The sequence below is a fragment of the Hyla sarda genome, chromosome 2, assembly GCF_029499605.1.
Source record: "Hyla sarda isolate aHylSar1 chromosome 2, aHylSar1.hap1, whole genome shotgun sequence".
NCBI classification, from domain to species: domain Eukaryota; kingdom Metazoa; phylum Chordata; class Amphibia; order Anura; family Hylidae; genus Hyla; species Hyla sarda.
In genome coordinates this window covers 334133500-334149809 of record NC_079190.1, presented here as the reverse complement: position 1 = coordinate 334149809, position 16310 = coordinate 334133500, and the positions used below count along the sequence as shown (strand labels likewise).

The window sequence follows — 16310 nt, the reverse complement described above, 5'->3', positions numbered from 1 at the left end:
ATAGAAGAGAATGGAGCACTCACTACATACAATCTTTATTGCCCTTTTAATTGCTCCCTTGACATTTTGTCGCTGTTTTTAGATAGAGCCCCTTTTTTGCCCCATTTCAGAGGTTTGCTGGACTGTGCAGGATTTAGCAGAACTCGCTGTATGCTCTCTCCTGCCCGCTGAAGACTCAAAACCGCCCACTCCCACAAGTTTTATTTCTGTTTCTGATGGACCTGCGGGATCCCAATCTCTTCTCATTGCAGTCCTCTACTACACAACGCCCCCCCCCCCCCCCCCCTAGTGTTTTATCCCTTTTAGAAGTTTAGAGTTAGATGCCTTTCTCATACTCCCCACTGGCTACCAATTATTGGTGCATTTACAACCATTATTTAGCTTTAGTAGAGGGTGTTGTACATATGCTTTAATATAAAGCAATATCTCCTGCCAACAAAGACCTAAATGCTTAAATGGGCACTGTCAGATATAAAAGTTTTTTTTATGTTGTTACTGATGAAAATTAAAGACCTTTTTGTAATATGGTTGTTTAAAAAATTTTATATATTCAAAAAAGAAAACTGCTTCTTAAAATCCCACTACTAGGAGGTCCCCATACCTACTGGGACACTAACTATTCCTGCGACAGCATCAGGTTTGTCTAGGAGTCATGGACAAGAGATGACTCATTGACAAGACTGCATGAGCAGACACACCAATTACAAGGGAGGGACACGCCTCCTTCCCGAGAGGATTTCTAACACTGTGAGCTAATGAGCTATTTTTTATAATAAATACAGGTGACAGAGGCATAAAAATTAGTTTACATGGTCAGGATTAGGTACTGAATAACATGTATATGTATATATATGTATGTATGTGTGTGTGTATATATATATATATATATATATGTATATGTATATGTGTGTGTTTGTATGTATATATATATATATATATATAATATTCATTTTTTTTTATTTATTTATTTTTTTTTTTGTGGGATCTGACGGCTACACTTTAAATCTGTGGTTTTTGTGTGACTCCTTTTGGCGTATGATGATTTTTCCAAGGCTCTATAAAGTCACAACATATGCCCTTGAAAAACGCATTTATTAGTTAGGTCCCTTCTAAACATTGCCATCCTCCCCGAAACATCTCTCCTTTCCCGCCACACAGCTTCGTAAAGTTGACACTGCCTGTGCTGAAAAGTCAGAATAGAGACGCATCGGGGCACACTAGGTGCCTTTTAGCGTACCCTGCAGTATGTTTAATTTCGAGTGAGCACTTAAAAACTGCGAAAAAAAAGTGCTTGTAACAGTACTCGCTCAGCTGTCCTATCTGCATTGCCCAGGGTGCACAGTTTTGGAACCTCTGGCCTGAAGTGATTTTTTTTGGTGCCTGTGATTTAGATCCAACATTTATGTACATTTCTTCCAGACAGTAGTTGCCTTTCATTTAAAGCTATTACAATGATATGCTTTTCGCAGGTAGGATATGTGGTGGATTTTCCTGCAGTGGAATCACATGAAATATCTGTAGCTTATTACAGTAGCGGCAGAATGGCTGGAATTTGTAGAAACCTTATTCGTACCCTGCATAAAAAATATGGACCACATTCACACAAGTTGACATGCATTGCGGTTTTTATATCCATAGCATGTCCAGTTATGCTGTGGATTTGGTGCAGACGTCATTGACTTCTTTATATTTGGTACTCATATTTCTCAGCATTTGTAGAGTGTTGCTGTATGTTTTGTGTGCTTTTGCTTTGCAGCCATGGCAGTATGCACCTTCACATTAATTTTATTCTGGTTGGAAATCCTCACCGTATGTTTTTTGTGTTGTATGTTTGGAAATGTGGCTGCCCATTTGTGGTTGTGCACTTTTCTTTGATTGCCTCTTGGTGGTTTTAATCAGAATACATGATAGCTGGGTCCTACATACGTCTAGAGCTCTATGGTAGCCCCCGGGGAGAGACGCCCACGTGCTAAAAAATTTTGTGCAGTGTTTAAAAAGAAGCTGAAATTACTTAAAATTGTTGGCGCCCATAGCAACTAATTACAGCACAGCAATGATTGGTTACTCTAGGCAACAGTGCTTTTAAGAGAGACTTGTTAGTAGTCTACTTAAAAGTATCCGACTAAGAGTCCGTTGTGCCCAGGCTGCAAAACAAAGAAAATAAACAAACTCCCCTTCCTCCGTTTCCCCCTAGTGCCGCCTACAGCTGTTCGGTCCTCCAGTCTGGTCTTCTTCCTTCCTGCGTGTACGGATTGTCACACTGTGGATTATCACCGGCAACAGCGAGGTCTCTGATCCGTGCACAGGAAAAAGGAAGACCGGACCGGAGGACCGAACAGCTGTAGCAGCATTACGGGGGAACGGAGGAAGGGGAGTTAGTTTATTTGCAGGCACAACGGACTCAAAATACTTTTCAGTAGACTACTCTTTTAAAATTGCCCCAATTTTTTATTTTAATTTTATTTACTTTTTTAACAAAATGTCATGTGTAATCATATACTTTTATTTTTCTCTCTCCACCATAGATGCTGCAGGATTGTGCTAAGGCCCGCAGGGAAGTGGAGCTGCACTGGAGGGCATCTCAGTGCCCGCACATAGTAAAGATTATCGATGTGTATGAGAATCTCTACCAGTCACGAAAATGTCTACTTATTATAATGGAATGGTAAGTGTGGTGGTGTGTTTCCTGAGAAGCTGCATGAAATCTACGTACCATTGTTTTCTGTGGGAATATATGCCGGGATTTAGATGATATGGATTTATTATTCCCTGACTACAGTGTGGCCATTCTGTTCTGATGTTTCACTGTCCCTAAACTACTACCGACAGTTGTGATAGGCGTTCTTGGCCTGTATTCCACAAATGGATGTACCAAAACAAGACCAATTTGGCTTAATGTTTTTGTGATATAGGGATGTGGAAATCCTATCGCCAGGGACATGCAGTAAATGTTTCATGTGTTTAGCCCTGCATCGGGCAAGCAGGGCCAGTAAGGTGCAGAGCGGACGTGGTTCGCACCTCACACCGGACCTCTAATTTTAAGACCGCGGCGCTCATAGTGTTTTTTTATTTTTTTTATTGGCGGTACTGGACTGTGCATGCAGAACTTTTCTATCCCACAAGACAATTTGTACACAGATGTACAGGGAACAAAGACAAGACAGGTCCAAACTGACATACTTTTTCCAACGTTTCCCCTAATAGAAGTCCATGGGTATACCACAGCATAGATTTAGGTACTGTTTAAACATATATCTCTCTGTGTACTGCTGTGTTATAGATGTGAAGCGGCCCTTAGTGTTGTTGTACTTTCACAAAAGACCACACAGGACAGAAAACATGCAATATATTGAAGTAGTAGGATTGTGGATGAGATTTTAGAGAGAACCAGGTGCAGCATGAAACTGGTGCAGGTATCTGTAGTACAATGTGCTCGGATATGCTCTGAATAATGTGATGTTTCGCAGGAATCAGGGTTTTAAACAAACTGGAGATATAGGGAAAAGTTATCTGAGCTGTACCAGGCAACTTCTCAGCCCGGTGGACTTTTAAAGGGGTACTCCACTTCCCCAGCGCTCAGAACATTGTGTTCTAGACGATGGGTGCATGCTGCCGGGGTCGTGACGTCACGCCTCACCCCCTCAATGTAAGTCTATGGGAGGGGGCGTGGCAGTCGCCACGCCCCCTCCCATAGACTTACATTGAGGGGGCGTGGCGTGACGTCACGAGGACGATGGCCGTGACATCACGACCCCCGCAGCCAGGACCCAGCGTTCGGAACACAATGTTCTGAAAGCTTGGGGCAGTGGAGTAACCCTTTTAAAGACAAGGATCTCTCTGTATAGAGAGAGCTGTCAGTCATGGCTCAGCTTTAAACTATACTGTCTATTAAACACTGTAGCATTTCTGAATAAATTGCTGCTCATTGTAATGAGGAAGCCTGATTCTTATTTCATGCTGCCTGTGGCTTAATCACCTTTTAATTAATCACAATCATACGGTAGTAAAAAATCACTCTAAATCTCTACAGAAACACTTGCACATTATTTCCCCTTGTTTACCGCCATAAGGCTGATAGAATCTCCAGTACACCTGTGGCGCTGTGGGTCCGTTTAAAATCTGTGACTGCATTTTCTATACGACGTGTATTCATCTACAGACTGCCCATCTCATGTGGAAGTACCCTTATTGTCACAAGACTTTGATGTCAACACCCACAGCAGTATTTCCTGACTTACATTCTTCTTGCGGAAAACACTGGAATTTGCCACAGTGTGGTGGACTTGTAAAAGCCAAACCAGTACTATCCAGATAGAAAGTTATAGAGAATTAATAGTAACGGTCAACTTTTCACCCTATTAAAGGAGTTGTCCGGTGAAAAATATCTTATTCCTATATAAGTATCTGATCACGGAGAGCCTCTCTGACAGCTAGGCTCCCGGAGATTGCGGGTTTGGACCGCTATCCTGTGAATAAGGGATAAGATATTTCATCGGACAACTACGTTTAACTGTTTATTTCTATTAACCCCTTAAGGACTTAGGACGTATGAGTACGTCCTAAGTCCGGTCCGTCTTTAACGCGGGGTCCCGGCGGGACCCCACGTCATAGCGGGATGGTCCCGGCGCCTATTCACAGCCTGGACCCGCGGCTAATAGCACGCGGCCGCAATCGTTCGGCCACGCGCTACTAACCCTTCCGATATGGCGCTCAAAGCTGAGCGCCGCATGGAAAGTGAAAGTAAATGCTTCCCGGCTGCTCAGTCGGGCTTATTGGGGTCATCGCGATAAAATCGCGATGCCCCGATCAGCTACCCGGAGAGAAGAAGGTCCCTACGTTCATCCGTCGGCGTCCAGGCTCTGATTGATTGTTCCATGCCTGAGTTACAGGCTGGAGCAATCAACCGCCGATTACATAGCTTGTTGCCATGCAACGGCAAGGCAACAATCTGTGTATGCAATGAGCCATTGCAAGCTCATAGGTCCCTATAGGAGCTATGAGCTTGCCAAAAAAAAGTGTGTAAAAAAAAATAAAAAGTTAACCCTTTCAGGTATTCCCTTCTGAATTCAAAGTTTAAATCACTCAGCATTTCCTAGTAACAAAATAAAACAGTGTAAATAAAAATGTGGTATCACCGCGTGCCGAAATGTCCGAATTATAAAAATATATCGCTTTTAAAAACGCACGTTCAATGGCGTACGCGCAAAAAAATTCCAAAGTCCAAATTAGCGCATTATCACTTTTTATACCACAAAAAGTGAATAAAAAGTGGTCAAAAAGTCTGATCAGAACAAAAATGGTACCGCTAAAAACTTCAGATCACGGCGCACTCATAGCGCCCTGAACACAGAAAAATAAAAAAGTTATAGGGCTCAGAAAATGACAAGTAGGGTTTCATTTTAACCGTATGGACCTACAGAATAAAGATAAGGTGTCATTTTTACTGAAAAATGTACTGCGTAGAAACGAAAGCCCTCAAAATTTACAAAATGGCATTTTTTCTTCAAGTTTGTCGCACAATGATTTTTTTTTTCCATTTCGCCGTGGATTTTTCGGTAAAGTGACTAATGTTACTGTAAAGTAGAATTGGTGGCGCAAAAAATAAGCCATAATACAGATTTTTAGGTGCAAAATTTAAAGGGGTTATGATTTTTTTTAAAGGCAAGGTAAAAACGAAAATGCAAAAACGTGAAATCGCTCAGTCCTTAAGGGGTTAAGCAAAGAGATAAGAAATGATCAGTTTGGTTATAGTGATGCAAGTAGCTATGTTCCTCATAAGTGGACCCATATCTCTATGTATTAATCTTAAGTAAAATGTGAGTTGTTATACCAGATAACATCATAGACCTTAAACTAATATAAACAAGACTATGAAAGCAAATTCAAAGAGTTTCCCGATATTCATAAGGGCCTTTACACAGACTGATGATTGGGCGAACAAACGATCCTAGGAGCAATTGTTCCTGATCATTGCCCATTGGAAACATCCCCTTCATGTCATTGTTGGGCCATAATTTCTTGACAGCACATTTACCCATGTAAATGAATGTACTCCTTGAGTAAAAATGTTTGTTAATTCTGTGGTGTTTCGGAACAGTTTTTTGAGCCAACTAAGCTGGATATGAAAATATTTGCAATGCATTAGTACCTTTAGGCTGACATTGCGACATCCATGGTGGGTGAGGGAAAAGAGACAGGTAACTTAGATTTAGTACTGTGTATTCTACTAAACATTCCAGCGGCTTGAGATCTACAGGATTGAGCAAAAACCTAGCAGCATGTAAAAAAGGTCTGAAGATCAGGGGCAATATGTCATCCTTGTTTGGAATTTTGCATTTAAAGAGAATGTGTATTTAGAAAATGACCTATTGTTTAAATCAAGTGTTTATGTTAATTGTATTTAAAATGTTGGTGACGTTTATTCTAATTTCTCATTTAACTATTTTATCATTTGAAATCTTGCAGTTTCTATTCTGGCCAATAGGCCTAAAACTAAGCTTAAAATTTCTGCTCTGTACAGAGGATTTCCCTGTAATTCCTTTCTTATCAGAGCAGACGGTAATACAGTAAAAGGGGACACCAGTAGAGAGCGAACACTGGACCCACCACCATTCACAGCAGAGCTCAACCTCCCTGTAGATTGACCTCTGTGAAGGTCACAGAGAATGTCCAACAGTGTCTAAAAATTAATCTGAATGGGAAAGGTCCTCTTTAAAAAAATAAAATAAAAAAAATTATATATTTTACATTTTATTTTTCAATGTACAATAACAATAAATATGCGTAAACAAAATAAATACCACCAAACATGCGGCTAAACATAATATTCCCACCCTAGAGGGATTAGGAGAAAAGAAAGTCATATAAACCTCGATTACCACTTATAAAAAATCCTATGGAACTCTAAAGACTTCTTCCTAGAGGTCTCTGCCAGTATCTGTTCATAATTATGTACGGTACTTTATGTAGCAAAGTCAGACAATTTTGTAACTGGGGGAGGTTGCTGTCAAGCCATTTTCTAACTATTAATAACTTTGCATATGCAAATAACCTAATTAAACTTCCCTTATGTTACATCACCTAAATCTTACATTATGATCTTCTTAGAATTATCCTAGGAAAGCATATCTCTAAATGTTGTTAAAAACAGCTTAGGCAGGATGGCAACCTCCATAATTAAATAAAAAAATTTATAATTAAATAAAAATTTAACAAAATAAAAAAATTGCAATGAGAAAATAGAAAAAGACAAAAAAAAACATGTTTCATGTTTCTGAGTTTACCCAAATTGATAGGATTTTCCAGATGTTTGCTGTCTGTGACTCTTAATGCTTTTAGTTTACATTGTGACTGCAAACATGTATATAAGCTGTGCCTGCTCTCAGCTGGGAAGCGGATACAGATGTATTCCTTCTAGGGTCTAGGCAATGCTCTGTAAGACACTTTACCTAATGTTTAGAACTTCAGGCATATACACCGAATATCTCCCTGTGGCTCTATTCCCATTTTGGAGGGCAAAATAGTGTCTTTTTATCATTGTTCAGACTAGTATACGTTCATGTGTTTTTGTAATTTAGGGAATCTGTCATGTACAATTCCTGTTCTAAACTGTAGACTGTTAGCTGTTAGGACAAGGTGTCCTGGTGTCAAGAGTCAGGTGTTCTTAAGGCCCTGAAGTGCTGAGGGCTTCCCCTCTCTGTCCCTGCTTAATTGATTCTCGGGGCTCGGCTTCCAGCTGCCTGTCAATCAAGCAGGGTCAGAGAAGGGAAGCGACATTCAAGCCCACAGCATTCAGGGCCTTGGTCTGATTCTGACTTTATATTCTGGAAGCGCAGACAGATATTTGAGAGACCTTGAGTCTTCTTTTCCTATCATCTGTGTAATAGCTTGATCAGTTTGGTACTTTAATTGCAGCAGACAGATTATCTTTAGATTCATTGGGAAACTATTGACACCATCCCACTGTTAGCCTATCCAGCTGGGGGTCAGCCTTACAAACACTTCTAATGAAGGAAGCAGAGTTTTTATTTCCGTTGTTCGCTTCAGTCACAGTTTGCAGTAAATGCCTGGAAAAAATTGCTATTCATAGTCATTGGTGGAGATTTATCAAAACTGGTGTAGATTTAGTGGGGCAATTGCCCATAGCAACAAGATGGTTTTAATTTTTTGGAGTCCTCTTTTAAAAATGAAAGCCACAATCTGGTTACAGTGGGCAACTGTGCCACTCTAAATCTACACAGATTTCGATACGCAGCAGATCTGGCACAATATAATTTTTCCTTGTTCTGCATCCTGTTATGGAGCAGAGCAATGGAAAACTTTAACCCCTTAAGGACTGAGCCCTTTTTCACCTTAAGGACTCGGCCATTTTTTGCAAATCTGACCACTGTCACTTTAAACATGAATAACTCTGGAATGCTTTTAGTTATCATTCTGATTCAGAGATTGTTTTTTCGTGTCATATTCTACTTTAACATAGTGGTAAAATTTTGTGGTAACTTGCATCCTTTCTTGGTGAAAAATCCCAAAATTTGATGAAAAATTTGAGAATTTTGCATTTTTCTAACTTTGAAGCTCTCTGCTTGTAAGGAAAATGGTTATTCCAAATAATTTTTTTTTTATTCACATATGCAATATGTCTACTTTTATATTTGCATCATAAAATTGACGTGTTTTGACTTTTGGAAGACACCAGAGGGCTTCAAAGTTCAGCAGCAATTTTCCAATTTTTCACAAAATGTTGAAACTCGATATTTTTCAGGGACCAGTTCAGGTTTGAAGTGGATTTGAAGGGTCTTCATATTAGAAATACCCCATAAATTACCCCATTATAAAAACTGCACCCCCCAAAGTATTCAAAATGACATTCAGTAAGCGTTTTAACCCTTTACGGGTTTCACAGGAATAGCAGCAAAGTGAAGGAGAAAATTCACAATCTTCATTTTTTACACTCGCATGTTCTTGTAGACCCAATTTTTGAACTTTTGCAAGGGGTAAAAAGGAGAAAATTTTTACTTGCATTTGAAACCCAATTTTTCTCGAGTAGGCACATACCTCATATGTCTATGTTAATAGTTCGGCGGGCGCAGTAGAGGGCTCAGAAGGGAAGGAGCGACAAATGGTTTTTGGGGGGCATGTCACCTTTAGGAAGCCCCTATGGTGCCAGAACAGCAAAAACCCCACATGGCATACCATTTTGGAAACTAGACCCCTCGGGGAACATAACAAGGGGTAAAGTAAACCTTTAATACCCCACAGGTGATTCACGACTTTTGCATATGTAAATAAATAAAAAAAATTTACCTAAAATGCTTGGTTTCCCAAAAGTTTTACATTTTTAAAAAGGGTAATGGCACAAAATACCCCCCAAAATTTGAAGCCCAATTTTTCCCGATTCAGAAAACACCCCATATGGGGGTGAAAAGTGCTCTCCTGGCGCACTACAGGTCTCAGAAGAGGAGTCACATTTGGCTTTTTGAAAGGAAATTTTGCTCTGGGGGCATGCCGCATTTAGGAAGCCCCTATGGTGCCAGAACAGCAAAAAAAAAAAACACATGGCATACTATTTTGGAAACTAGACCCCTCGGGGAACGTAACAAGGGGTTAAGTGAACCTTAATACCCCACAGGCGTTTCACGACTTTTGCATATGTAAAAAAAAAAAACTAAAATGCTTCTTTTCCCAAAAATTTTACATTTTTAAAAAAGGGTAAAAGCAGAAAATACCCCCCAAAATTTGTAACACAATTTCTCCCGAGTACGGCGATACCCCATATGTGACCCTAAACTGTTGCCTTGAAATACGACAGGGCTCCAAAGTGAGAGCGCCATGCGCATTTGAGGCCTAAATTAGGGATTGCATAGGGGTGGACATAGGGGTATTCTACGCCAGTGATTCCCAAACAGAGTGCCTCCAGCTGTTGTAAAACTCCCAGCATGCCTGGACAGTCAGTGGCTATCTGGCAATGCTGGGAGTAGTTGTTTTGCAACAGCTGGAGGCTCCGTTTTGGAAACCGTGGCGTACCAGACGTTTTTCATTTTTATTGGGGAGGGGGGCTGTGTAGGGGTATGTGTATATGTAGTGTTTTTTACTTTTTATTTTATTTTGTGGTAGTGTAGTGTAGTGTTTTTAGGGTACAGTCGCACGGGCGGGGGTTCACAGTAGTTTCTCGCTGGCAGTTTGAGCTGCGGCAGAAAATTTGCCGCAGCTCAAACTTGCAGCCCGATACTTACTGTAACCCTCCGCCCATGTGAGTGTACCCTGTACATTCACATGGGGGGAACATCCAGCTGTTGCAAAACTACAACTCCCAGCATGCGCTGACAGACTGTACATGCTGAGAGTTTTAGTTTTGCAACAGCTGTAGGCACACTGGTTATGTATCACTGAGTTTGTGACCTTACTCAGTGTTTCACAACCAGTGTGCCTCCAGCTGTTGCAAACTACAACTCCCAGCATGTACGGTGCATGGTGTAAGGTGACTGCTGGGAGTTGTAGTTTGCAACAGCTGGAGGCACACCGGTCGTGAAACACTGAGTTAGGTAAAAAAAAAAACTGAGTTTCACAACCAGTGTGCCTTCAGCTGTTGCAAAACTACAACTCTCACCAGTCACCGACAGCCAATGGGCATGCTGGGAGTTGTAGTTATGCAACCAGCAGATGCACCACTACAACTCCCAGCATGCACTTTAGCTGTTTGTGCAAGCTGGGAGTTGTGGTTATACAACAGCTGAAGGTACACTTTTCCATAGAAAAAATGTGCCTCCAGCTGTTGCAAAACCATAAGTCCCAGCATGCCCATAAGGGAATGCTGGGAGTTGTGGTGGTCTGCCTCCTGCTGTTGCATAACTACAGCTCCCAGCATGCCCTTTTTGCATGCTGGGAGCTGTTGCTAAGCAACAGCAGGAGGCTGTCACTCACTTCCTGCTTCTCCGTCGCAGGACAGTCCCTCGCCGCGGCCGTCGCTACTCGGGCCCCGATCCCAACAGGGACGCCGGGGATCGGGGTCCCCAGCACCCGGGGTCTTCTTCCCGCTCACGTCCTCCGGAAGAGGGGCGGAGCGTGTGCGGGAGTGACACCCGCAGCAGGCGCCCTGATTGGTCGGCCGGTAATCCGGCCGACGAATCAGGGCGATCGTGAGGTGGCACCAGTGCCACCTCACCCCTGCAGGCTCTGGCTGTTCGGGGCCATCAGAGACTGCCCCGAACAGCCTGTAATTCCGGGTCACTGGAGACTCGATTGACCCGAAATAGCCGCAGATCGCTGGACTGAATTTTCCAGCGATCTGTGGCCATCGCCGACATGGTGGGGTATAATGACCACCCTGGGCGATATGCCGGGATGCCTGCTGAACGATTACAGCAGGCATCTGGCTCCGGTCCCCAACCGGCTAGCGGTGGGGACCGGAATTCCCACGGGCGTATGGATACGCCCTGCGTCCTTAAGGACTCGGAGTGCAGGGAGTATCCATACGCCCTGCGTCCTTAAGAGGTTAAATGAAGATGTGAACAAGGTGTAAGCTAAACAACATGGACTCCAGCCGGATATATTGTAGCGTACTTGTAGAGAGAATGGTTGTTATATTAGACTTGCAGAGCATTGGTTATCTGGAAATAAAGTGTATAGAGTACCACTAGGGCTGCAGTTAACGATTATTTCAATAATTGATTAGTTGCCAATTATTTAATCGATCGGGAAAAAACACCAAAACGACAAGGTTGTTTAACTGATTTTACTTGTAAAACTATGTAAAAAGGCCATATTAAAACAGCTTAAAAGTAACATGATTATAAAAATGTTGTATTAGAATGTAAAAAAGACAACATGTCCACATGATCAGGACTGAGGCTAGCTCTCTTCTTTCACACTGTTACCAGTTGCAGAGAAGAGGCATTCTGATGGTGTGGATGTACTCTGTAGAACCAAGCATGATCTTGCAAGTTCCCATCCCGACCCGTAATATGTGTACCGGGTATTGAAATATCTCCAGCCGTACATAAATTTCCCATTGATTTGCATGGGACTTTAAACAAAAACCCTGACCCTCACAAACTGGGGTAGTTAAGGGTTAAATTAACTATCCTATATTTTTAGTGGACATATAAGTAACATGTGACCAAGTATCATGGAAATATCTCCAGCCGTTTGGAAGTTATGCAGTAACATATATTTCCCATTGACTTGCATGGGACTTTAAACATAAACCCTGCCCCTGGCAAATGGGGGTGAGTAAGGGTTAAATCACCTATCCTATGTTTGTTGTTGACATATAAGTAACGTGTGCCAAGTTTCATGTTAATATCTTTAGCCGTTAGGAAGTTTTTGTGGAACACACACACACACGCACACATGTTGAGTTTTATATATATATATAAATAATTGCACACACTGCTATACACATGGGGGGTATGTGCAGTATGCAGAGCATTGCACCCTAAGGTCTGTAGAAGACACTGTGGTGCAATGTTCTGTCGGCAGTATGCAGAGCAGACTGCAGACACACACGGATGGAGGCCCTGGGAGGATCACTGGCCGACAGGGCCGCAGCACAGGGAGTGTGTGCTGTATTGGAACCTCAGCCTACCGTATGGGGCCCTGGAGGCGGTGGCAGGTGGCAGCGGACAGCAGCAGAAAATGGAGGGTCACTGATCCTCATGGGCTGAATGGGGGAAATACAGGTAAAATGGCAGCGGGGGAGGAGCAGCAGCCTCCTGACTGGTAACACTGATCGGAGGGTGGAGCTAAGAGTCTCAGCCTGAGACTGTCACTGAGGATGCTGCGGGATTTTCGGGACTCGTGCCTGACCGCCTGCCTGCAGCAGCCTTCTGGCCACGGACAACGATTCGGGCGATTATTCGATAACTAGATTCGTCGATAACTAATCCCTTATCAAATTTAATCGATTTTATCGATCGTTGCAGCTCTAGGTACCACACTTTAGCCCTTACCTAGGAGCCAGGAAATATCACTCACAAGTGTCAATGAAATGTCAATGTTTTTTCAACTTGCTGCAAGGTGTCTTCTCACCCTTGAAATTAAAGTTCATAAAAAAGGGCTTTTTAAATAGCAATATACATTTTCATAGTGGTTTTTAGGGAGGGAATTAAACTTAATTTTACGTATCTACTATATTTTAAGGTGCAGCATTGGGTCCTTGTCTGTGGCCTGTCATCACAGCCTATGCCTATTGGTCTAGATTATCTTTTACCTTAAACCAAAGTTGTTAATGTCCGATATCTGTCTTTTAGTCTGGATGGTGGTGAGCTCTTCAGTCGAATTCAAGATCGCGGTGACCAAGCATTCACTGAAAGAGGTATGCATCTTTCTTCTTTCTAGAAATGAAAACGTATTTATGGCATATCTGTATATCCACTGCTTGCAGCAGCCGAAGGTGGTTGGGGCACTAAAAAACTTTGGCTATTTTATGTAACTCCCATAGAGGTTAATGGGAGTTGCATTAACAGCGTAACACTGCGAGCTACACTGTGGAAGTGTCGGGGGGGGATAGGTGAGGGTTCTAAAAGTGAGACCTACATCTGTCGGATACTTTAATGGCATATTCTACAACAAACTCTGAATAATTCAATCTTAATTTGAAAATGTCTTATCATGGATAAATGGGCTCTTTCTCGACTCCTTTCCTGCTCCCTGTCCCCTTACTCATCATTCTGTCGAAAAAATGCTCAAGTCCAACTTGAAAGAGGAGACAGAGGCCAAGGTTTATCAATCTGTCAGAGAAAAGCTGGAGTGATTTGTCCATTGCAACCAAGCGAAGTGCTCATATATAATCGAGCTCTGGTAAAATGAAACCTGAGTTATTGTTTCCTGTGGCCAAAACCAGACAATTTTTCCTCTTGCACAGATTCTCAAATCTAGGCCAAAATGTGAGCTGCCGCATATAAGCCTATGAATAGAGGAGGGGGTGGTAGCAGGTGAAAGCCAATGGTAGACAGAGACTACAGGAGTTTATAGTGAATATTCTCATACCCCAGGCTTAATATGCAGCTTAGACTGCTCAATACTGCCCTATAGAATTTGGTATGCTGCTATTCCTGAAACTGTGCAATGTTCTCATGTTAGTGCAAGGTGTGGATGTCTCATTACTATGCTATAGTGGTAGAAAAGGCATGTATCTGTTGTGATGCTCCAGGTCTACAGGTGCTGTAGAATGGGAGGTATTTTTATTTATTTTTTGTCCACTTTAACTAGTAAATGAAAAGTGTGATTTTCATTCATTCGTGTTTTTATTTTTTTTATCTAAAACCATCTGGGACTAATTAACCCCCCCCCCTCCCTTCTTTTATTGCAGAGGCTTCAGACATCATGAAAAGCATTGGAGAGGCTATTCAGTATTTACACTCAATCAATATTGCTCACAGAGATGTTAAGGTATGTGTCCACTGGAAATATCACTGTACATATGCAAGTCACTCTTACTTTAAAAGATACCATACATACAGTGAGTGACTTTATATAGATGTTACCTTAGATTAGTAAGACCCTGTTCACTCCTACATTGTGACTTCTGCTCAAAACAGAGCCATGACTGCTTCGGCAGCTCTGGTTTTAAACAGATTTAAAGGACTGTAAAGAATATGAAATGAATGGTTCTTACTGTCAAATATCTGAAAGCTAGCAGTAACAGTGAAATCTACAAGCACAAGTATGAACAGATCCCTATGCAATTTGGTGGGCGCTAGTCAGAAGGCAACTTTCATACATAACAATTCCGTAAATGATCATGATCTTCATGTATAGAAGAGAAGTTATCATGGTGAATGCTCAGAATAATGGTAGTAATATTGTCTCTACCTCTGCTGAACCCTTTGGAGTTTGCCTCCCTAAAGCTGCTGCTCCTTTAAAACTAGGCTTCTGCTTCTCTCAATGTGCTAAATTAAATATTTACTTTGAAGATATTATAAATTGATGCTGGTGTAATGTCCAATTCCAGTTAAAAGTGCTCACTACATGCTTTTCTGCTTAGTCATGTCAGTAAATGTAGAGACCCTGGGTGCCAAATTTTATCCAAACGAAGAGCATAGACATCCAGCTGTTGTAGCTGACACATTACGTGGTTGTTTGTGCCACGATCATAATCACTTTACTCAGCTAACAGTGGGTGCTAACACTGCCACCTAGAGGGCAAAATACAGCTAAAAAAAAAGCCTGATCTAGGTGCCACAATATCAATGCATTGCCAGCATGTGAGTACAGCCCTAGGGTCATCTCTGATTGGATAGATTCTCTTTTCCAGCCTGTGATTATGTCTTTGGATTGTAAATTCTTGACATATTCTTTGAGGTTTAAAAATCTGTAACATGCTTTCAAATCTGCAGCAAATCTGTGTGAATATGATTTGTTCTCTGCTACTATGGATACCTTGGCTGGTGATAGGCTGAGCATGCTGTCATGCAAGGAGCCTGGGCCCCGACTTCTCCCTGCTGCCCGGGCTCCTTACATGACAGTACGCTCAGCCTATCATCAGCCGAGGCGTGACATCACTGCGGCCAGCGATATGCTGAGAGCAGTATGAGTCACCGAGCCCAGGAACCAGGAAGAAGACCAGCACAGGAGGAAGGGAGGAAGGCAAGTTAAAAGTTTTTTTGTTTTTTTTTTGCAGCCCGGGCACAGGAGTAAGGAAGAATATTTTGCCACAGTTCTGATTTAAGAATAAGTTGCATTCTACTTATTCCTGTGGATTCTGCACAGAAAATGTGGCAGACTAGCTGGACGCAGCTTGGTTTTGTTGACTGGGGCTAATGTGTGTAAGCTTTGGATTTCTGTCACAGATCTTATAGTATAATACTTCTCATATTTGCAGCATGCAAATCTGATGCTCCTGGCTGTACTCTTACCTTTTGGACATGTGATGAATGAGCTTTCCAGCTTCCTGATAGTCCACCATGACTTTGCATTGGAAACTATTTCTGTGAAACCTTTTTTAAAAGCTAATATGCTTAGAGATGCTTAGAGGAATTAGGTATAAATAAGCAGGTTGGATTTGCTTCTCTTATATGAGGGCTCAGGCTTGGAGCAATGGAGCGACGGAAGAACAGCGAGGAGCGGCAGTATTTTCTCGGACGCTCTTCATTGGGGGACACTTTACTGATGGGTATATGCTCTTACCGCTAGGAGGCGCTGACACTAGGAAAAAGTCGGCTCCTCCCTGGCAGGATATACCCGCCCACTGGAAGTGAGGTATTCAGTTTTAATTAGTGTCTATGGGAGGCACGACACAGGTCTGGGAACTCCCCAGACCTGGTCTTTTTTCATTATTTTCTAGCCAGGGCTGTTTAGTTAGGTTCTTCGCA

General features: G+C 42.1%; 1 protein-coding gene across 9 annotated transcripts in view; it reads left to right on the top strand.

Moving 5' to 3' along the window:
* Nucleotides 1-16310, top strand: part of MAPKAPK2 (MAPK activated protein kinase 2) — a 767506-nt gene that overhangs the window by 735013 nt on the left and 16183 nt on the right. For all 9 annotated transcript variants that reach the window (XM_056557994.1, XM_056557995.1, XM_056557991.1 and 6 more), the window contains 3 exons: nt 2526-2665; nt 13248-13312; nt 14309-14388. In XM_056557994.1, the coding sequence (XP_056413969.1) occupies nt 2526-2665; nt 13248-13312; nt 14309-14388 (285 nt within the window). The remainder of the gene's footprint in view (nt 1-2525; nt 2666-13247; nt 13313-14308; nt 14389-16310) is intronic.